The following is a 24,459-nucleotide window of genomic DNA, read 5'->3' as shown; positions in this document are numbered from 1 at the left end:
AACAAGTTAATACGAGCTAGCTAAAATGCATTGGGCCACAGGTTATTGGGTACGCTAGGTTAAAAATCATGCCTTGCATGTGTATTGTTGAAGGTTGTGGCAATAAGCCGAATACTTTGGTTTGAGATTCCACAAGCTACCAACAAAACAACAGAATAGACTGAAGAATACCGGCTCAGAATGATAAAATGTTGTTAGCGAGGGTTTTTAGAGGGGTTCATGACATCTGTTGTTAGCTAGCACATATTAACTTGTTTTTGCCGTTATAATGCAAAGAAATATGTGTTCATGTTTCACATAAGGACTGTAAATGGGCAGTTCCCCTTTAACTTATATGAACTTGTTTCTTGGCTTCGGTGCACCCAGTAGTACATATGTATGTTCCACTTTTATCAGATTGTGCCATATCTACCTCACAGCTAGGAGACCTGAGTTCAACTCCACCCTCGCCCATCTCTGTGTGGCGTTTGCATGTTCTCCCCGTGCATGTGTGGGTTTTCTCTGGGTTTCCTCCCACATTCCAAAAACATGCTAGGTTAATTGGCGACTCCAAATTGTCCATAGGTATGAATGTGAGTGTGAATGGTTGTTTGTCTATATGTGCCCTGTGATTGGCTGGCCACCAGTCCAGGGTGTACACCGCCTCTTGCACAAAGACAGCTGGGATAGGCTCCAGCACCCCCGTGACCCTTGTGAGGATAAGCGGTAGAAAATGAATGAATGAATGAGTGTAATCTACCCAAAGCATTCAATCTCAGGACTTGCGGTCCCTGTCACATACACACTATTAGCAATGGGGCTGATTAGATAATCAGAGAAAAGCTGTTCTACAAGATCAGTTATGCCCATAATGACTGACTGGGGAGGAGGAAAATGACATCTGTGATGAGTAAATGTATTTCAGTTCAATGGTTTTATATTTTTGTCATGTTTATTATTATCGATTTAGTGTTGGTATCACTGTTGGTGGTCGTATGGTCACAGTCGCCTTATTGAAATCATAATAAATGGCTATGTGGTGCAGCTTTAATGACTCTGTTGCTCTATGTGTACAACCCTTTCGAGGTTCCTTCAGTCTAACATTTCTGTTCTGGTCTGTTAAATTGTTTAAGATTATGGACAACCCTGGTTAGAAACCTCTCTATGGCACATATTTACTATTATTGTTTGTTTTTTGATACTGGCTCTCACGGTTTCTGGTGAAAAAAAAAAATCTGGTTGGCCCAATGAAGTGGAGTACCAAATGCCCCCCCCTCCCGCCGCTGCTGTACAGGACAGTGAAAAGTCAACCTGGATTTTGCACAGGGACCTATTTACCACAAAGCGGCAGCAGTCAAGTTCTCCTCTTTTCCGTCATGCACACGAATCATGCATCTCAATACTTGCCTACGATGGAGAGGATGACCACGACTACATCAAAGATGTTCCAGCCATTGGTGAAGTAGTAGTGACGCAGCGCAAACAGCTTCAGTAAAAACTCGCCGGTGAAGACGACAATAAAGATGAAGTTAACCCAGTAGAGCACATCCTCTGTTTCTTTTGTCTGATCGTCCGTTTCCACCATCATGGTGACCATGTTGAGGCAGATGAGGATCATTATGGAGATGTCAAACACCTGCTGCGTCACAAAGTCAAACACCATGCCCTGGATTTTGTTCTGAGAAAAGAATGAAGAGAAACAGTTGTTTTCACATACATTGAATATTCCCAATGGTCACTTTAAAAAAAACGTTACCTGTGGCCTGGGAATTGGCTTTTGTGGTTTCTTGGAACCAAGCTTCTTCATGGCATTGTAGTATTTCTTCTGTTCTTCGGTCATGAATATATCCTGACCTCCAAAGTATAGGAGCAAAAAAACAAAGTGGTTACAATCATGATGGGGCGTTTTCCCAAGAAGGTGCACCGGTGAGGAACGTGGAACTTATCTTTTTCTTTTGCTGATTGAAGTTGTCAATGATGACACCAATGAAGAGATTCAGGGTGAAGAACGAGCCAAAGATAATGAAGATGACAAAGTAGATGTACATGTATAAGTTGTCCTCGTACAACGGCTGATCCCCCACCTGTAATGTGGCAAAAGCAGACAAGTTTCGTACTTGCGACTGCGATGTAAGTCAAGTTTTAGTGTAAGTTGGAACTTTCTACTCACACTGTACACAGAAGAGATGAACATAGTACAGTAATACAAAGATGAAATACAAGAAACAAATAAAAACAGCTCCTAACTTTTATCCCTGTGGTTGTCTTTCATACCGAAAGGGGTGTTGCAAGGAAGGGAGAGACAAGTCAATTGGGAGGAAGAAGGCTTAATAATGAGACCATCACAGTCCCTTTCATAGGAACAGATCCTTTTACATTTCAAAGATCTCATAGTCACAGCATTTGAGCAGCTTGGACTTGGACTTTATGATGTTTCATTTTACTTTCACTTTCCTTTTTGTTTGGACCACTGTCACCAGAGCAGTCTTTCTCATACTTGGGGGACATAAATGAGGTTGAAGTTACAAAAATAAAAAATAAAAAAAATAAAAAAATCAGTGCAGTGATGCGGTCTGTGATGCGGTCTGTATTCTTCTGCTGCAGTAGTTGTCTTTTGGTTTTTTGTTCAATATTCGTTGAAATTAGTGAAGCACTCAGAGAGCTGTGTGAATGATGGAGCAGAACAAACCGAGGCAAAACTAAAAACAAAAGTGTTCTGATATCGAGGCACACATTTTTATTTTTAGTGAGCATGTTTCTATATTTTTTCCAAATTGATACCACATTTGAGATGAATATAAGCACAATATAATGTAAGCACAATCTGTTTAATTATAAGGTGAATGCAAAGACTCAAAACGGGGAGAAAATTATATCGAAATGAATTGCTGTAATTCCAGACAGATATTTCAAAGCGCAACCAAAAACAAAAAAACATTATGGAAAAAGAAAGAGAAAGTTTATGCACAAGGCACTGACACGATCCACGCAAATAAAGGTATGCACACTAAATAAATGTTGCTATTGATGACATTCATTCATTCATTTTCTACTGCTTATCCTCACAAGGGTTGCGGGGGTTGCTGGAGCCTATCCCAGCTGACTTTGGGTGTGAGGCGGGGTACACCCTGGACTGGTGGCCAGCCAATCACAGGGCACATATAGACAAACAACCATTCACACTCACATTCATACCTATGGACAATTTGGAGTCGCCAATTAACCTAGCATGTTTTTGGAATGTGGGAGGAAACCGGAGTACCCGGAGAAAACCCACGCATGCACGAGGACATGCAAACTCCACACAGAGATGGCCGAGGGTGGAATTGAACTCAGATCTCCTAGGTGTGAGGCCTCGTAAAGTACTACTGGTTAGTGGGGAAAGACCCATTTATCCATAATCCTACCTTTCTGGAATCTATGGCTGCATACATTATGTCCATCCAGCCTTTAAATGTGGCCTGCAAGGATGAGAGAGATGTGAGAGAGATACTTCCTTCTCAGGAAAAAGAAACATGAAGTGATCCTCACCACTTGCAGCAGTGCCAGATATCCTGCCCCCACATTATCAAAGTTGATCTTGACATTTCTCCATCTGACTTCAGTGTTGTTATCTTCAATGAGTTGAAAACACTCGCTTTTGTTGTTGACCTGACTGGGATGAAAGGGTGCCTCTTCTGTGTCATTGTAGCAGTAGTAGTACTTCCCAGCAAACAGATTCACACCCATGATGCTGAAGATGAGCCAGAAGATGAGACACACCAGCAGGACATTCATAATGGAGGGGATAGCCCCCACCAAGGCGTTCACCACCACCTAAAAAGAAGAAAGACATTCTCACCACACATCGCTTTGCGCCGAGAAACTCACAGCAAAACTTTTTAGAAGGGATGTAACAATAATATATAATAACAATAGTGATATTTTATCCCTGTTCTGTTACAATACACCTACCTAAATTATGGGCTGTTGTTATTTCTGTGAGGGTGTGAACAAAATCAGCAGCAAATCAAATAATTATTAGTACTTGCTGTAATAATAAATATGATAATATAACTGATTATATAATTCTTCAGACGAGAGGCGGGGTAGTTTGCAGAAATTAATTTATCACATTTGTGTCTGGGACCAATTAAGCGGCATAAACGGGGGATGACGTTGTGTACATTTCTAACTTTATATTTATTTTACATTCATTCATTCATTTTCTACCGCTTTTTCCTCACGAGGGTCGCGGGGGGTGCTGGAGCCTATCCCAGCTGTCTGCGGGCGAGAGGCAGGGTACACCCTGGACTGGTCGCCAGCCAATCACAGGGCACATATAGACAAACAACCATTCACACTCACATTCATACCTATGGACAATTTGGAGTCGCCAATTAACCTAGCATGTTTTTGGAATGTGGGAGGAAACCGAAGTACACAGAGAAAACCCATGCATGCACAGGGAGAACATGCAAACTCCACACAGAGATGGCCGAGGGTGGAATTGAACCCTGGTCTCCTAGCTGTGAGGTCTGCGCGCTAACCACTAGACCGCCATGCAGCCCTATTTATTTTACAATACATTTGATTTTTTTGAAAAAAAAAAAAAAAAAAAAATAGAATTTAATTGTCTTCAATTTACAAACAAACCAAAAGTTAAAAAGTACATCAATCTTTCTTCCTGGTATGTTGCCCACAAAATTTGAACTTCTGAGGTGCACACCACCAGATTTAGAGAAATATATTGTTATACCCCTTTTACATGCAAATATCTACATCAAGTTGAAGTCGTTTGTATCATGCTTTGCACACAACAAGCGATCACACTAAGAGATCAAATCCAGCATATTAACAGTAAGAGTGAAGTACAGCCTGGTGATTGGATGTCAAAATAAGAAACCAGCACGAGCAAGAGACGAAATGCATTTTAATAGACATGGCGGTTGTAATTCTAATGGAGTATTAGAGCCACAAAAATATTAGGAGAATGAATCAAGTTTTTTTTCCTTGTAATAATACAAGTGTATTACCAGGGAATGTAGGCTTTTATCCCACAGGAATATTCTTGTGTGGCTCTATTACTCCTTTGCATTCCATACAATGCATGAACACAAAGGGTTGGGCAAGTATGAGAGGATGCATGCATATGAATACCCAATAGGTGGAGAGCAAGAATGATTTGATATAAGGGGGAGCGTATGCAACCAGAAGTTTGTCAATCTTCCAGTGTGATGATGCCAAAGCCAAACTGCGGTAATATCATCGAACAGATTTTTTTTTTTTGCGGCACAGCGACAAGCAGAAGATTGCGAACCAACTGACCAAGAATTATCAGAAGATTCCCTACAATGACTTAGTCACCTGGAATCCGTATCACTTATTGCTGAGGACATGCACACTTTTTCTCTTGTATGGGAGGGTATCAGTATTTGCATCCATGCAAAAAGAACCCCCCCCTTGCCCACCCCCCCTCCCACTACCATAGTCCTTAAAATGTGTTGTTGCTTTGATTGAATACACATGCAGAAGCACCAGCTGATTGGCATCTTTGGTCTTACCCTCATCCCTTCAAAACGTGACAGGGCCCTGAGGGGTCGCAAGGCCCTCAGTGTCCTGAGTGACTTAATTGGGCCAAGATCGGAGAAGCCCAAGGCATTAGCTATAAGGCTGACTATAGACACCTACACAGATAGGGACACAGAGGAAGAAAGGGGTGGGGACAGAAGCAAAGGAAGAGAGGATCCACATAGTTAGAGGGGACAGGATGAGAAGATTGGGCCCTATGCATACTTGAAGGATAGTTGAACTATCAAAACAAATGCAGTGAAACCTCGGTTTTGAACACCCAAGTTCTGGTAGGATTCAGTTTCTGATCACGGTTATTGCCACACATATGTGTCTGTTATGGTACAGCCAATCGGTGCCCAAACAAAGCGTCCTTGCGTGACTGTGAACAATAGAAAGTGGTCATTTTACAGTTGGGACACTATAGACAAATCCCAGCCATAGTATCCTTTAATCATCTTTAATATGTGCACGTGGATAGTTTGTTCGCATACAACGATGAACAACTCCATTTATTCATTTTCTATCGCTTTTCCTCATGAGGGTCGCGGGGGTGCTGGAGCCTATCCCAGCTGTCTTTCGGCGAGAGGCGGGGTACACCCTGGACTGGTGGCCAGCCAACCACAGGGCACATATAGACAAACAACCATTCACACTCACATTCATACCTATGGACAATTTGGAGTCGCCAATTAACCTAGCATGTTTTTGGAATGTGGGAGGAAACCGGAGTACCCGGAGAAAACCCACGCATGCACGGGGAGAACATGCAAACTCCATACAGAGATGGCTGAGGGTGGAATTGAACCCTGGCAACTCCATTTAGGTATGTGTAATTATGTTTAAAGCACTGTGCTGCGCTCTGCTGATGCGTTCAAGCGCAATGCAATATTTGTGAGTTTTTTGAGGATTCTGTCCTTTTTTGTTTAGGACAACTAAACAAAACAAAAGTGCCAGATCTTTGACAAATGTACTTGGGTGTGGTGAGTTTGAGGCACCGGCTATAAAGCCCTGGTCTCAACCTTGCTGTTCTAGCAACATTTGCGGATGAGTGGTGCCTCAGTACAGATTAGGAGCATACAGACACTATGTAGCACTTTTAGTGCAGGAGGAACTTTTTCTTGTGTGCAGAACTGCGTCGAGCTACGGATGAGGGGCGACACGCATGCCCTCTGCAACCACTTCTGACTGGGTGTCAGTCCCGTCACTTCACCAATTCGGCTGTCCAATGACGAGTGAGCGTTGTAACGCATGTACACGAGGCCAAACTGATTAACCACTTGACTTGTAATAAATGCATTGTGAAGTAGAAAAAGGTGAGTTGTGGATACCAGCATGTTGTTCATGTTCTGGTAAAACAAGCATATTGAAATAAGCTCTGGAAAAAATATGTTACAAAAATGTTACAACAAATTTTGTAAAAGTAGCTCTCCTTGGTGACCCCTAATATAAGCCAGGAGTACATGGAAATATTTACACTGCATCTATGGGATCATTGTCAACTGATTCCACTCATGGATTATTGGGATGAGAACATCCCTAGTGGTAACACAATCAATGCACTTGTAGTAGTTGAAGAAGTGCAACACTTTGAGCAAGTCATGCACGTTTTTATTTCATCACGTCTGGACTACTGTAATGCACTTTACTCTGGAATTAGCCCAAAGTCTCTCCCCCGCTTACAGTTAGTCCAGAACTCTGCGGCACGGCTTTTAACAGGAACCAAAAAGGGGGACACACAACCCCAATTCTGGCCTCCCTACATTGGTTGCCTGTTCGTTTTAGGATTGATTTTAAGATTTTATTGTTTGTTTTTAAGGCGTTGAATGGGCTGGCCCCCAAATACATCTCGGACCTCATCCAAATTTACTCTCCAGCGCGGTCGCTGAGGTCCGAGGGCCAGCTCCAACTTGTGGTGCCTAAGACGAGACTTAAGACCAGGGGGGACCGAGCCTTTTCTGTGGTTGGCCCAAAACTATGGAACTCTCTCCCCTCCCAAGTAAAAAAGGCCCCCAACATCGAAAGCTTTAAGTCTCGTCTTAAAACCCACTTTTATTCTCTGGCTTTTAACTCTTTTAGTTCTTTGTTTTTATTGTAATTGGTTTTATTTTTTATACTTTTATTGCTTTGTTTCTTGTTTTTAATATTTTAATATCTATTTTACTATTTTATTTCTTAAATGGGCTTTCAGTTTTGGATTATTACTTTTTAATTTTACTAGTCTGTGCAGCACTTTGGAAACTCTGTTTATAAAATGTGCAATATAAATAAAGTGGATTGGATTGGATTGAAGGTGGCTGAAACTCATTAATTGGATTAAGATCTTACAGGAATATTTATTTTTTTTTGTACATTTCAGTTTTCGTCTGACTTTTTGGATCAGATTCATGATAAAAACCAAGGTTCCACTGTACAAGATACACATGGACTCAGCTGTACAACATCTGGTTCATGTACTTAGCAAAGAGTCTAAGATGCTTTCTATCCGTGTTCGGTTGAGTTTGGCATGTGAGTGGAGCAATGACCAGCTGGATAGAAACTTGTGGTTGACACAGTGACAGGGAGAGAAGATAAAAAGAGTCCAACGAAGGGAAAACAATCTGAGGAAGGATGTTCTCACAGACACTAAACCAAAGTGACACAGGAACATTCTGACGAGTACGGTACACTTGAATCACTTAAGAAAAGGAGAGACAGGAGAATGCAGAGGCTCAAGGACCACCTCTGAGAGTCCTGCCACAGGAACACAAGCCTTACCCTGAACCCTCAAACAGGGACCCTCAATGCACCATCACGGCAGCACAATGTCACGCTTAACTTAAAGAGAGAGACACACAAATAAGGGACCTGCTGTTAGAGAGAAGAGAAAATGTGAGGATTGTTTCTTGGCACATGATAGCATACCTGTCAACCACTTTTAATAGTTCCCCTTATACACACCTGATCAAAAGACCAGTTAAGACCAGTTGAAAAGTAGCTAGAATTGACCTTTTGCACATTTGAATCTTAATGAGATTTTTAGGTAGAGCTACAATATGCAAAAGCAAGAATAACAAAAAGCACTTACAAAAAGTAATTTACAGTAAAGTCTCGTTATATCGATATTGTCGGGAGTCTGAAAAAATATCGATATAACCGGACTGTCGATATATCCGATCCTGCGCCGAACTGCATTAAAAGTGGGCAATAATGCAGCTTGCCGATGTCGAGCAGTTAAATCAATCTTTGCTTAAGGATTTCAATACCAAAAAAGAACACGGCGAACGGCTGCTTCCACTGTCTTCGTTGGAATAGGTGTGTATGCTATGTCAGTTGGTTCTTCTGTTGCAGGCATGTGTTTGGCCAGCTATGTGGGGCGGGTTGAGCATGACCTGTGAACCAGGAAGTGCGGGAATCGGTGTGTGTGCTGTGCTCTGGTGGTGGAAGTGTGAAAAATAAAGTTGACTGGAAGCAGCCGTTCGCCGTGTTCTTTTTTGGTATTGAAATCCTTAAGCAAAGATTGATTTAAGCTGCTTTTGTATCGATATAAGCAGACCAAATTGGCTGGCGGGAGATGAAAGGGCATCGTAGTAACCGGATTATCATAATAACCGGGTATCATACTAACGGAACTAATTATATCATAAAAGATGAGAAATTTGCCGGGAAATGAAAATAGTATCGTAATAAGCAGTAATTCGTTATAACCGATATCGATATAACGAGACTTTACTGTATTGAAAACAACAGTTCAAGTGAAATAGGCTGTTTGTCAGCTGATCAAAAGTTTAAGACCATTGCTAAAATATGACAAAAAAACAAAATGTTCCAGCTCTAGCGTTCTTGTTCATCAATTATGGACTATCATTAGTTCCAGTTTCTACTACACCAGGCAGCTGGCTAAAATAAAGCCTGCTCTCTCCAGGCAGCATTTTGAGATGGTAATCCATGCCTTCGTTACCTCTCGGCTGGATTATTGCAATGCTTTATATGTGGGGGTCAATGCGTCGGCCATCTCTCGCCTCCAGTTGATGCAGAATGCCGCAGCATGTCTTTTAACTGGCACAAGAATATATGAGCACATTACCCTACATTTTACCTTCACTCCATTGGCTGCCTATAGGTTTTAGGGTTCATTTCCCAGTCCCAGTCAACACTTGTGCAAAATGCATATTCAAGCAATTTTTCAACAGGTCTTGAGATTTTGATCAGGTCTGTATTACCCATACTTTCACGTTCATGAACATTCTCCAGTACTGCCAGAGCAGCACAGCTTCTGGTCCAGTCAGCAACATCCTGAACACATCCTGAATCTGGTAAAAGCAGGTCGCAAAATAATGCTGTTGTACGACAGTAAGCAGTCAGGTCTTTCCAAATGTACCCTCACCCGCCACTTTCTGGTGGAATGACCAGAATTTCACTTATTTTAAACTCAAATGCATAGCTGTAAGCATTTGAGTTTAGCTATCAGAAACTCCGTAATGGTTCCTCACAAAGGGAACCATCTGTTTGAGAAGTTTATCCTTTGTTTTGTTTGAATTTCAAATTACATTTCTCTATAATAAATAATGGAAATAAAGTTGCTCTCAGAAGTTTACATCCACTCATTATCCAATCGTCCATCCACCTTCTGCTTATCTGGGTAAATTAGGGGGGCAGCAGGTAAGGAGTTGTGGCCTCTGGCCACCTCTTCCAGTTCCACCGGGGGAACACTGAAGCGTTCCCAAGCCAGCAGTGAGACCTAATCCCTCCAGTGTGACCCCAGGCATCATCTTGGCTGGGTATGCCCGGAACACCTCCCTAAGGAGGCTCCAACCTTCCCTCACTTATGAACAAGACCGAGTTACTTGAACTTCTCCATCTGGGGCAGGACCTCGCTCCCAACTCAAAGGGTGCCATTTCCAGCTGAGAACCATGGCCTCAAATTTGGAGCGCTCTTTATTACATATAATGTATTTGGTGGGAGGAAAAGCAGGACGTGTCCTCCTGTAGTCATCAGAGGGCAGTTTTGGTCACCTCCTGTTTTTATAGGCCAAAAACGATGTTCTACTATAATAAATGGAGATGGGTAGGGCGTGAGGACCAAGCGGAAAATGGCTTCTCAAGCTGATGTTTCCCTTTCCACTGTCATTTCTTGCTAACGTGTGACTACGGTATTTTTCATAAATATGGTCACAGGCTAGTCTGAAAGGATAATCTCTTCTTCTCCTCCTTGATCACCTTGTAACAGCGGAGGGAATCCATGACCCCTCTTGCATTCATTAGCATTCAGCGATCTTTATCTTTAAAGATAGTTGATTAGACCGGTTAGAGTGCTAGTCTTGAGTCCATGTTTGGTTGCAAACGTCACCATTAGCAGCTGAGCTGAAAAACTGTTCGGTTTTAGCCATCAGAACACACAATGTACTTACATCCACAATGAAGAAGTCCAACCAGCACCAGGCGTTAGTGAAGTACTTGACGAAGCCATATGCCACCCACTTCAGCAACATCTCCAGGATGAAAATGTAGGTGAAAACACGATCGGCGTATTCTAGAATAATGCGGATTGTCTTCCTCTGCTCAATGTAGACGTCCTCAAAGGCCTACGAAGAATGAATGAATCTGTGTCAGTGTGGTATGAGCCAAAATACAGCATATTAAGTGGCTCATAATTATATTAAGATGTTAGCCAATGTCTGATTTTTTGTTTTCTTTATTTTTTAAATATTAACTTATATTAATATTAACTTATATTAACTTAACCTATACCCACACTTTAAATAAAATGCTAAAATTTGCCCCTTACAGGTTTCCAATTGACTTATTAAGTCTTTAAATACAAAACAGAGTGACTATCCCAGGACATGACTTCCCCCAAATTGAAAAATTATAATGCCTAAATAGGGTGTCAATTCAGCTTTTCTTACGATATGTCTTCAATGAATTCATAGAAAACAAGTTACAGCTAATTTTGGAGTGGTTGTTTCGTGATATCCCGGGATATGGCTTCCCCAAAATGGCGGCATGTCATATAACTCCTGAAAGCTCATTTAAAGCTTTTAACAATTCTAATACTTTAATAGGGTGTCAGATATTACAATTCACCTCTTCGTAATATATATTCCTTCAATGAATTAGCTTAATTTCAAAGTACATTTTGACATTTTGCTGAGTTATTTTTAACTAAGGAAACATTTACCATGTAACATATATTTATGTTACATATATGTTATGTGTATATATATATAATTTTTTTCTTTTTGGGCTTTTCCTTCAGGGGTCTCCACAGCAAACCAATCTCCTCCATCCAACACAGTCTTCTACTGTCTCTCTCACACCAACTAACTTCATGTCCTCCTTCACTACATCCATAAACCTCCTCTTTGGTCTTCCTCTATGCCTCCAAACTGGCAGCATCCTTCTACCAATATATTCACTATCGCTCCTCTACTTTTGTTCAATTATTGCAGACTTTCTGTAAATCCTATAAAGTTCATTTGACTTCTTATCTATAACTGTGTTGGTCTGCTATATGATATATTTACCTGGAATGGATGATCCCAACAGTCATTTACAAAGGAACATCTGGAACATTACCAGGGGTGCCCAAACTTTTTCATACCACTGTACTGTTGGCAGATCTGCACCAACATTGAAAGAACTGCGTGCCTCTCGCGACACCCCTGACAGTTAATTTCATTTAAATGCAGACCTACCAACGTGTACAAATCTATAGTACTCAACATGCAATTCGACTCCATTTTGTTGCATTTTTCTGGTCATTTTTTATCAAGAAATGTCTGTCCCACAGGGGAGGAAGTAAAAGAAAATAATTGAGAACCGAAAAAGGGCAGTTGAACGCTCATGCTTGAGGTTATCTATCTTCATATTATTCAATGCGTAGGGCCGACTTACCAAGGCTCCACTACTCAGCAAGATCATGAAGATGATGAGCGTTTCAAACCAGTTATGCTCCACTATGAGATAGCAGGTCTTCCTCAGGAACCACCAGTGCTTTCCCCAGCCGTGAGTAATGGGGACATCGCAGCACTTGTATTTTGCTACACATTCTAGATGACAGCGACGCAAGGTGTGTTATTGAAATGCACCATCAATCTCAACCGATGGCATTTATGCTACCGTACCGTCTGTCCAGCAGGCATCTGGGTCAAGGTATTCCTCCACCACCTCCACGACCGCCACCTCCTCCACATCGGGCTTGATGTCTATTGTGCTGCCCTCAGATGAACTGGTGTCATCCAGCTGGAAGAGAGCACAGGTTAGGGTGTCCACTTCAGCCATTTCTGGATTTATTAGCACTATAATATCATTGCTTTTGTGATGCATACTACAGCAGCAAATGACTTACTGTACACTTTAATACATTCATGAAGTATAAGTGAATGTTTTCTTCAATTAGTTTTTCATCACAAATTGCTAGGAACAATTAGTAGACTAAGACTAAAGTATACGCACAATTGTGCACCAGCAAACTTAAAGCAAATGTAATTTGACAGAGAATGAAACTGCACTTTCAAATCTTAAATTGCCAGCAAAAAGCTCCTAAAAAGCAAACATGTTCCTTCGCTTGCTCTCGTCTCACTTTCTCTCCAAACATTCTGATGGACCGTTGCATTGGAATGTGGTGGTGGTTGTGCTTATGAACACTCCCTGCAGTTTAATCTGTCCTCCCGCTGGAAGATAAACCTGGAGTAGGTATATATTATATTAAACCAGTTCAAGTCCATCCAGACTTCTCTGCTTCCAGACCTCATAAAACACTGTAGGTCAGTGATATTCAATTAAATTGTCTCAACTAAAGTTTCTCATACATGCATTTATTTGTGGTGGGCTGCTCCGAATACAACCGGAACATCACTCATAGTATTGACACTATTTTTCTTTGTGTTTGGACACTATAATGGTCTCATAACTTTGCTTCTTAACACATCTCCTACACACATAACTACAAAGTGGAGAGTCTGAATCGCAAAAAGAAGCAGCAATAGCAACAACACGTGCCGCAAAGTGCATGGGAAGCTCAAAAATCCTTATGACACAAACAGGTCAGAGGTACAAAAAGGAACTGCCAACTAGCTATCGCCCCAGCATAAATACTGACATAAGGAGTCTTACACACACCAAGAGAATTTTCACGCAATTTATACCGCTTATCCTCAGGAGAGTCGCAGGCTTGTTGGAGCCTATCCCACCCTGGACTGGTCACCAGCCAATCACAGGGCACATATAGACAAACAACCATTCACACTCACATTCATACACTATATGACCAAAAGTATTTGCTCACCTGGTGCAACCAAATAACTCACGGTGCAGCCAAATAATACAACATATGTGTAACACACAATGTTGCATCACGGTATGTGGTACCGAAATAAATGCTTCCACACCAATACACTTGCAGAACAACACTAACATTTCTCTAGCTGGGCTTCCCAGCATGCCTCGTGGGTTATTAAAAAAGGCAGAAAGACCATTGCAGGTTTCTTTAAAGCAGACAATAAGGAGTATAACTAATGATCAATGGTTTGATTCCTGCACGTGGCCCTCAACATGGTCGTCTTATCGTCTTAATTGTCAGAAAAAAGATCATGATTCACATTTTGTGCAGCCCAACTACACAGCATGATTATGGCAAATCCGTAACAAATTTGGTAAACTACTGACAGCTCTGACTGTCTGTTCTACTCACGTCTTTGCTGTTTTCCACGTCCGACTCGCTGCTGAAGTCCTCTGTGTTCAAATTTTCAAAATCCGACTCTCCGACAGCAATCGGAACACACACAGTCAGGTTGGGATTATGGATGAAGGACATGTAGTCTTCATCAATCATGTACTTTCCAACGCTGCTGCCAATGCCGCTGGTGGTCCCGTTGCCATTTTTAGCATAGTCCAGTTCCCGGTTGATGTCCACTGAGTGGTTTGCAATGCAGTTGAGCTTTTTCTCGTACATATCATCCAGAGGCTTTTGTTCATCCTCAACAGGCTGCAGGAGAAAGCGGCAAAAATGTAGGACATATTTAGAAATAGTTGAAGTAGGAATCCTTTCTTGTCACTGCAATTCCAATCTATACGGTCTGGCATGTGCCTTTCCTAGGGTGAAAAGGTATGTTGGGGTGTGTTGGAAAAGTCATGTGTCAAGGGTGCACAACTTTTGTAGGTGTTGATCCATGACAAAACATTGTACCATTAAGGCAGGGCTCTCAAACTCACGCTTACCTTACATAAGCGAAATTCTGCTGCTGGCCCAAAAATATATGAGAGATGAGACAGCTTCTTTGAGAATAATGAGCAATACAATTTTATAAAACTTGATTGCAAAATGATAAATCAATACGACACAGACAGCTTCTAGAAAAAATGTCTCACTATAAATGCTAAAATGTTGATATAGGAAACCACATATGCAAGGGAAGGTGTGATCTCCTCCTCCTCGCCCCCGAGACAATGAAAGGCAGACTCACATGCCCACGCACCCGAGGTTATTTGAATCAGGTGATAAGCATCGAGAGGACTTGTTTTAGCGACTATCCTCGAGCCCATCATCATCGCTAAGATCAAAAAGAGGACTTTCCTTACATTGATTACAACAAAAAGCAAGTACTTTAATTAGATGCACTACAATAAATAGCAAGTACTTTACTGAGATGTACTACATTCATTCATTCATTCATTCGCTTATCCTCACGAGGGTCGCGTCGCGGGGGTGCTGGAGCCTATCCCAGCCATCCTCGGGGTACACCCTGCACTGGTCGCCAGCCAATCACAGGGCACATATAGACAAACAACCATTCACACTCACATTCATACCTATGGACAATTTGGAGTGGCCAATTAACCTAGCATGTTTTTGGAATGTGGGAGGAAACCGGAGTACCCGGAGAAAACCCAGAGATGGCCGAGGGTGGGATTGAACTCGGGTGAACTCCTAGCTGTGAGGTCTGCGCTAAACACTTGACCGCCGTGCAGTCCAAGATGGACTACAATGAAAAACAAGCACTTTAATGTGTACTAATATCAATAACATCAAATGGAGGAACAACAAAGCACATTTTCCATTTTGAGAAGATAGATAAGTAAAACAGTACAAAGAAAGTACAGTTCATGTAGAGTATCATCAATGTTTTATAAGGGTGTATTTTTGTGCAGGTGTACCTAATGTGGTCGGTGAGAAGAAGCGAAGCAATTAAAGTAATGGAAACATACTGAAGTCGCATGAAATGAGATACCTTCTTGAGCACGGTAGCAACAAAGACGCGCATGTGGGCCTTGAACCAGGCAATGCCTGTCTTGATGCGGGCAACAGCGAGCTGGAGATTGTTGGGCTCACCATCGTCATCAGTGGCAGCGAGGTTGTCTGCACTGAACGAGCTCAGCAGCAAAGCCAGGAACAAGTTCAACACCTCCAAAAAAAAAAACGACACAAAAAAAGAACGGGCTAAGTCGACTGACTTCTTTTCTTTGACTTTGACAAAAGATAATTTTGTTCTTACCACCAAGTTCCCAATGACCATGACCATCATGAAGACTATGAGGCACATTGCCTGTCCCGCCACCTCCATGCAATGCCACATAGTCTCAATCCACTCCCCACATAATACTCTGAATACAATCAGGAAGGAGTGGAAGAAGTCATGCATGTGCCAGCGAGGCAGCTTACAGTCATCAGCAATCTTGCACACACAGTCCTTGTAGCTTTTGCCAAACAGTTGCATGCCCACCACGGCGAAGATGAAGACGATGATGGCCAGCACCAGGGTCAGATTCCCCAGAGCCCCCACCGAGTTACCAATGATCTTGATCAACATGTTGAGTGTGGGCCATGATTTGGCCAGTTTGAACACTCTCAGCTGCAAAAAGACGAGAAGAACAAAGTCATTATCATGTTTGCTACAACAGCACAGCACAGTCTGATTGTGTTTATTTATAACACCTCAAACTCAATACAAGGGAGGGAAACTCATTGTTTTTATTTGGCATTACTGGGTAGAAAATGTTGAAGACTTCCACTTACCAATCGGAAAGACCTGAGCACTGATAAGCCCTCCACATCTGCCAACCCAAGCTCCACTAAACTCAGAGTCACGATGAAACCGTCAAAACAATTCCATCCTTCCTGGAAGTAGTAGTAGGGATCCATGGCTATCAGCTTGGCAAACATCTCTCCAGCAAAAATGGCTGTGAATACCTGTAGACCCCCCCAGAGAAGTTGCTGTTGGTTTTCGCAGTACTTAAGAGTTTACCCTGTCAAAAATGCCCAGACAAATCTTTTTACAAACTACTACAAATCATTTTTAGCATTTCGGGAGAAATGTCATATATAGTTATAATAAAGTATATATATAAAATATAAAAGTATATATAAAGTGTCCACTCATATACAAGGGTGTTAAACTCGGTGCAGATTCCAAATATTGAATATAATGGAATAATGAATAAGATGTCTATTTTTTGACACTCAAAGTGTCGTGATTGTGTGTCATCGCTCTGCTTTTTTGTCCGCTGACCTTTTGTCAGCAGTGTTTTTTGTTATATTGCCTTGTGTCTTGCCTGTACACTTTTTGTTGCAGTGTTTTTTTAGTTACAGTGTTTTGACCATTGTGATTAGAGCCTTAGAAGCTATATTTATTTTGTACTTTTACTTTGTGTGGACTCTTTTTGTGAATAAATTGTTTTTGTTCCACTTCCTGCCCCCGCATCTTGGGTTCCGGACCAGCTCATTGGTTCATGACACTAAGCCTCGATTATGTTATGCATGGAGTATGCTAAGCCAGGTCCCGTAAGTAAAGGGCTTGTCCCCCCACCAAATGACAGACCACTCAATGGCTGTGCTGGATGCTTTTTCATAGCCCAAATTGCCCCTCCCTTCCCTTCAACCAGTAACCATCCAATCACGGTTAGTATGCAAATCAGCCAAACACGCAGCCCAGACTTAACCCTAACCCTAACCCTAACCCTAACCCTAAACAGAAACAACGAATAATTAACAACAACAATTAAAATCAAGGATTAATATAAAGTTGGTTGTCAAAATCTGCCTGTAGGATATATTTTTTTACTCTTCAGGTTTTCTCAAGGAGGATGAGGATTATACCATTCAAGATTCTCCTGTTTGGCGACGTAGAGCAGGAATGCTGGTAGATCAGAAGCTAGATGCCTGAATTAGCCTGCTGCTGCATTTAATGTGACTGTCAGGAACAGATGTCGTGTCCCACTTTGTGATTTGTTTACAGGTATAAATCTGTAAACTTGTACTGTATATGTGAAATTAATGAAAATCATTACATTAACTAATTAATAAGATACCCCAGCTGCTTCTGTCTTACATGCGGGTTAATGGTAGTATTATTGGGCGTTGGTCGGGCTGTCCACTTAACTCAGTGGCGTTAATTGGTACCATTCCAGCAACAATGCAGCAATGTCAGACAATGTCAGTACATGTAGCAGTAGTAGTAGTCCCACAATTTTACATGAAATACTGAGTCATGTGGTGACGAGAACACCCAATGACTCATACTGCATCATCCACAGCCGAGTCAATGACCTAATTTCCTGTACTGACACTAAGCTAATGCAATTGCCACAAAAGGCTGTTTGACATCGTTGGCAGGCAACAGACAGACCATAATGGCTGGAGGCACATGTGTTGTTGAGGTAAGCAAGACACAACGGAAATTGAAGCCTGACCTGAGTTGGGGGGGATGAGCGCCGGAGAGCAGGTTGCCTGGCTACAGAACATTAAAATGGAACTAAATCTTTAATGAGACTCCATTGAAACCTTATATACTGCATGCATTTGTACTCCTAAGTGCACAATCCAACTGATGAACTGACGTATTAGATTTGGTACTGTGGGAAAGACTATCCTTGCAACCAATGAGCTTCCAGCAGCCTTAAAACAAGATTCTTCTCACCAGGTTGCCGACAGAGAGGACTTCCTCAAAGTGCTCTGTCATTGGATAGTGCTCCATAGCCATGAAAAGTGTGTTGAGGACGATGCAGATGGTGATGGCCAAGTCAACAAAAGGGTCCATGACGATCATGTAGACGATATGCTTGATCTTCAGCCACATTGGACAGCATTCCCAGATCAGGAATGTGTTGGCGAACTTATACCAACAGGAGGGACACTTCCTCTGAGATTCCTCCAACTCTGTGGAACAATCGAGGAAAAAAAATCAAGTGTGAGCAAAGGTCACATGGTCATCGGTAAGAGAGACACTGGATATTGAAATTGGTAATGTATGTTCCGGACTATAAATCAATCCTTTTTTAGCATAAAACATATTTTTAAATGCGAAAATGCTAAAATTAAAAAAATTTCTAAATTTTTTTTTAGCATATTTAAATGCTAAAAGTTTTTAAATACTGACTCACACCAACCAAGGAGAGACTATTACAGGTGACAGCCATGAGAGGGCGCTATAGGTTTGGATTCACTGATGTGGAATGAGATCAGGAGCTCGATGAACTTCTTTATACTATTGTGGAAGTGGAAATGTATATCTGCCGTAACTTTGTTATGCATGGTCGGATAGTCTTGAATTTTTTTTTATGTAGGTTGGGTCAACCTCTGGTCTATGACTTTGTGTGTACATAGACTCTATAGCGCCACCAACTGGTGGAAATGTATATATACTGTAACTTTCTCCCACATGGTCGGATCTGCCCGAAATTTTTCTGGTGGTTTGGGGTACCCTCTGGTCTATGACTGCGTGTGTACATAGACTGTATAGCGCCACCAACTGGCAGAAATGTATATCTGCTGTAACTTCCTTATGCATGGTCGGATCGTCTCTAAATTTTTTTTGGTCGGTTGGGTCACCCTCCACTCTTTGAATCTGTGTGTCCATAGACTCTGTAGCGCCACCAACTGGTGGAAATGTATATCTGCCGTAACGTCCTTCCACATGGTCGGATCGGGCTGAAATTTTTTCTGTTGGTTTGGGGTACCCTCTGGTCCGTTACCATGTGGGCACATAGACTCTATAGCGCCGCCCACTGGTGGAAATGTATATCTGCCACAAGTACCTACCACAGGTTCCGATCGTCGCAAATTTTTTCACGGCGGTTTGGGGCGTCAGACGGGACGTGACCGCATACCCGCCTTGCCACCGGTGTCGCCCCCTCTTGGCAAAAAATTGTAAATGCCAAAATTGTAAATCCCTTACGACTTTTCCGATCACCCCGTTTTTTTGTACGGTGTGTGCGTGAGCCCATCGGCTTGCGCGCGTACCCCCGAGCACGTCGGGGTGCTCGAGCCCACTCATCATTATTATTATTGCACTCAGGAGCGATTTAATAATCCGAAAAATACAATGCAAAGGTGGTGTTGGGGGTCAATTAGTCAATTAACATGATGTTGTATACCTTCTAGCAGAGTGTTGGTGACTACGCTCATCTGACTGTTGGCACGGTCCTTTCCTTTGAAGGACGAGTTGAGCTGATCCACAGATACCATGAGAGAGCCAGAGTGCTTCTTCTTGATCTCCACATCAGTCGTCTATACTCAGAAAAAAGACACATGTACACTCAAATACAAGCACATTTTAGATGTGTTCAGCCATAAAAGGAATACTTCCCCTATCACAACTAAAGAGTGTTGCTGAATTGGTTAAAATAATCTACATCAATACTTTTTTATTACCCTTGGAAGTATGCCTCCAAATTAAAAGGTAAAATTTTGTAAGTCATCTGGACAAGCAAGCGCTTTTGTATTTCACCCTCCAAAGCAGCAGGGGGCAGCATAGTGCCAGAAAGCTTCACTATCCATCCTAATTAGAAAACTAGCTAAGATAAGTATTATACTTTCATTACGTCGACTACTGCCGTTGAAGTGGGGCATATAGAACTTAATGGCAAGCTGGACTGGCTTGTTCAAGTGCCTACAAATGATACCTTTTCATCACCGATATTCATGGAAAAATACTTTCAAATGATCTACGCATAACATAAGGGCCTGCATGCAACAGCATGCAGGTCAGGTGAAGAGAGGAATTCAAGACATTTGCTGCTGCACCATGCTACATCTGGAGAGAGGTATAAAAACAAAAAGAAAAAAAAAAGAAAAAAAAAGAGTTTGGTTGACAATACAAAAGAGCTCTTATCATGCTAGCTGGAACGAGCAGGAATAATATCATAGACGAAAGAATCAGGATTAATCCAGCCAGTAGAAAACTGAGGAAAATGTCATGAACTGCTGAAGGAACACCGGGACAGCAGGAAGGAAGAGAAAGTGAAAGAAACAAAGAGATCAATAGAGGAATCGATTGGACCGACTATCATGACCTGAATGAGGATGAGGAAGCATGACTTGCATTGATGACTGATGATGTAATATAAGTGAGGATGGGCATTTGTACAATATTTTAATCAAATATAAGAGATCTTAGAAAGAGAATTACAATGTTCAATATATGGCTAGTTATTTTAAAGGGATGGCCCACTCTCACTGAATTCAGTGTTTCAGTGTCAATGTCATGTGGCTCGACTTCCTATAGCTGATATGTTGTTGCTCCTCTATAGACCACAAACTACAGTCAAACCTTGGTTTTGGAACGCCTCAGTTTTCGCATGATTCGGTTTGGACGAAAATGTTGCTTCGGTTGTCGTACACTGGCTCAGTTATTGTACATTATAGCGCGTAACAAACAAACAAAAAGATGTACATAGACCATACTTGCCAGGATTGTTGGTTTATTCACCAAATCTCCTGATACTTATTCGATAATACTACAGCTACTTTAAACCGATTTGCAGGAGATGCTGGTTGGTTCTTCCAAGCTCAGAGGACGCTCTTGCTTGGACTTCTAATTTGGACATTTAGTAATTGTCACGTCTTCTAGAGCAGTGTTTTTCAACCTTTTTTGAGCCACGGCACGTTTTTTACATTGGAAAAATCTTGTGGCACACCACTAACCAAAAACGTGCATCAATAAGTCTATCGGAGGAACAAGGTAGGTGTTGCCACACGGACCAATATTACATTGCTCTGCCAGTCTTTACACCACAGACACTCCACAGTAGCCACGTTTTTACATGACCACTTTTTCTCTTTCCGAATGACCTTTCGGGAAACAATGGTATCCATGGAAAGGAATATTCCAATCTCTTGTCTACATGCACCTTGAAAATCAACCAGAATAGTCAATAGGGCATGCCCAGTAAAACGTAAACATCAACATCACGTGATACCGGCTTCCCCAAGTTTTTCTTTCACTTGTTGAAATAACTCCGTATTGACAGTTTTTCGTCTGTCCAGTCTTGAAATTTAGTTTGAATCAAAAACAAACTTTGCTTAGTCCAGTGCCGATTGCTGGCCTCCATTTTTAAAAGTGAAGAACGTCTGGATCTGCGTGTTACGTCATATCTGAGCATGCGCTGAAAGAACGCACCCGGGATAAATTTAAACAGGAAAAGATCAAATTCAATCTTGCTAATATTTTATAATTAACCTCAGAACATGTTTTATATAGATATATATTTTCTTTTTTAATAAAACTGGACTTGTGAATGACGTATAGAAGGGTTTAGATTCTGTTCCAGAGATGGCGCTAATACATACAAAAGCTGCTTGCCAACCGCCAATAAACAACAGAAGAAGAAAAACACCACGAAGAAGAACGCACCCTGACAACTTTCCGTTTGAGCGGGTACAAGATACCTCAATCGGATTGGTTAAAGGAATATTCCATCCCTGTTCAATTCTTTCCGTTTGAGCAAATAAACCAAATGCAATTGGAATATTTGGGTCCATATATACTATTGACATAATGGCTATTGACATAATATTTGCAAATGATGATTAATAAATGTTAATTATAAAAAGTGATATTGGATAATTCCTCACGGCACACCTGACGGTTTCTCAAGGTACACTAGTGTGCCACGGCACAGTGGTTGAAAATCACTGTTCTAGAGTACGTATGATCCCTGATGTCCCAACCGTCCAGCCTGACTTTATGCTTTTTGTTGTTGTTGTTGTTAATAACAGCACCTTTTCCATGGTGCCGCTTTTGCTCCCTTCTTTATTGGCTTTGGTGTAGTGTGTGACTCTCGTTGCCGTTGAAGGGACTATAACTGTTGCCCTCATGCCTCTGCATCCGAGGTCCAGACATACACAGCATGTAACACATTCATTTGGCAAATGAAAATGTTCCACAATCTAATCGATTTGCCGCATTAACAATAAATTCCATTTTGGCCAAAAAAGAAGAAATCAATCAAGCTAATGTTGCGAAAGGGGTAACAGTGTTAACAAAACACAGATCACAAATGATAGAGTGGCTAGCCTCCTGCAGCAAAAATGGAATATAATGATTTATAAATCATAATCATTTATAAATGATTTCTTTGGAATTTATTTCAGTTTTCATCTGGCTTTTGGGGAATAATTAAAAACCGAGGTACCACTTTAGTTCGGATGGACTCAACAGTGCCTCTGCTGGTTGCAGGCAAGTAGTACACTACTCTTAATGATCAGTGTATCGACCGTCATGCCCACACTTAAAGTAATGAAGTTTGGAAAAAGATGGAAGCTCATATATATGGATAGATTGCTTTCAGATGCAGGTAGGCCGTCACCAATCTACAACCGATGCAACTTATGATTCAACTTTATGACCTTATGACAGTATTTACAGTTTTGCCTTCTTCTGTGTGCTCAGTGGTCTCTGCTTGTCATGATTTTACAGGCCACTAAGCTCTGCTGATACACAGATCTACCCGTTCCCCGTACCAGGGTAATGACTGGGGGGGGGGGCTATCCATCCTGAAAGGGAAAGGCAGACTACAGCCTGGGAAGGTAATCATAAGATTCTGAATGACAGCTAGTATGTGAATCACTACACTACCAATGCCCATAAATTCCAATATGAACTTGGCTCTACTACTGTATATCAGCATGAGAATAAAGTACATGCAGTCAAACCTCTGATTTTGTACGCCCCAGTTTTCATAGGATTCTGTTTTTGTCTAAAAACTTCCCTGGCCTGACGTACCCCGTCTCAATTTTCATTAAATAACTTTTCTGTTTGCCTTGTACTGTATCCTTCATTCATTCATTCATTTTCTACCGCTTTTCCTCACGAGGGGTACATCCTGGACTGGTGGCCAGCCAATCACAGGGCACATATAGACAAACAACCATTCACACTCACATTCATACCTATGGACAATTTGGAGTCGCCAATTAACCTAGCATGTTTTTGGAATGTGGGAGGAAACCGGAGTACCCGGAGAAAACCCACGCATGCACGGGGAGAACATGCAAACTCCACACAGAGATGGCCGAGGGTGGAATTGAACCCTGGTCTCCTAGCTGTGAGGTCTGCGTGCTAACCACTTGACCGCCGTGCCACCCCCCTGTACTGTATCGTTCCACAAAATTAAAACAAAGCACCCTAAGGGAAGTCCACATCTATTTGTCATTTGGTATTATTTTGCATGTTAAAAAACTATTCTCTAGAAAATATATTTTTTTATTAATACATATTATCCTGATGCTGAGCCAACTCATCTGTCTCCTCTAAATACAGAGTAGCACCGCCGTTTATCTGAGATGACAGAGCTTCTCACCCTATGTCAAAGGGAGATCATGTAGAATGGATGAATTAGATTTAATTTATCTTCTATGAGAAAAATGGCCTCAGGTTTGATACATTTTGGTTTACGTTTGACCTTTTGGAAATGATAAAAAGTCAGTTTGGACTGTGTATTGTGTATATTTTCAACATAGAAAGTAAAGAGCTATATAATTAAAACACAGTAAGATATTATTGCCCGAGGCAGGCGTACGTCAGGGACTACCTTTATCAGTCAGTGCGGCATGGATACTACCCTCGCTAGTTTAAGCATTCATGCAAGGAAACGCCCCGAAAAGGGCATTCAATCAGTTTAAGTGGCCCAGTGTGATGAAATTATAAGACAGGTTATAGATATACACAGATC

At 41.6% G+C, this 24,459-nt stretch overlaps 1 protein-coding gene across 6 annotated transcripts in view; it reads right to left on the bottom strand.

The window, feature by feature from the left end:
* The window catches only part of scn8ab (sodium channel, voltage gated, type VIII, alpha subunit b), a 70,015-nt gene that overhangs the window by 2,585 nt on the left and 42,971 nt on the right, over positions 1-24,459 (bottom strand). For 5 of the 6 annotated variants that reach the window (XM_058054340.2, XM_058054339.2, XM_058054346.2 and 2 more), the window contains 15 exons: positions 19,882-20,014; positions 18,426-18,664; positions 16,526-16,699; positions 16,005-16,361; positions 15,741-15,914; positions 14,204-14,497; positions 12,636-12,753; positions 12,406-12,560; positions 10,920-11,093; positions 5,523-5,645; positions 3,511-3,795; positions 3,387-3,440; positions 1,926-2,063; positions 1,736-1,840; positions 1,387-1,657 (listed from right to left, as the gene is read on the bottom strand). In XM_058054340.2, the coding sequence (XP_057910323.2) occupies positions 1,387-1,657; positions 1,736-1,840; positions 1,926-2,063; positions 3,387-3,440; positions 3,511-3,795; positions 5,523-5,645; positions 10,920-11,093; positions 12,406-12,560; positions 12,636-12,753; positions 14,204-14,497; positions 15,741-15,914; positions 16,005-16,361; positions 16,526-16,699; positions 18,426-18,664; positions 19,882-20,014 (2,794 nt within the window). The remainder of the gene's footprint in view (positions 1-1,386; positions 1,658-1,735; positions 1,841-1,925; positions 2,064-3,386; positions 3,441-3,510; positions 3,796-5,522; positions 5,646-10,919; positions 11,094-12,405; positions 12,561-12,635; positions 12,754-14,203; positions 14,498-15,740; positions 15,915-16,004; positions 16,362-16,525; positions 16,700-18,425; positions 18,665-19,881; positions 20,015-24,459) is intronic. The other variant, XM_058054342.2, reaches the window with a different exon arrangement.

Source organism: Doryrhamphus excisus, linkage group LG18 (assembly GCF_037039965.1).
Source record: "Doryrhamphus excisus strain RoL-2023G ecotype Guam linkage group LG18, RoL_Dexc_Guam_v1.1, whole genome shotgun sequence".
Classification (NCBI taxonomy): domain Eukaryota; kingdom Metazoa; phylum Chordata; class Actinopteri; order Syngnathiformes; family Syngnathidae; genus Doryrhamphus; species Doryrhamphus excisus.
Note: the sequence above shows the minus strand (reverse complement) of the source record. Positions and strands in the feature narration are given on the sequence as shown.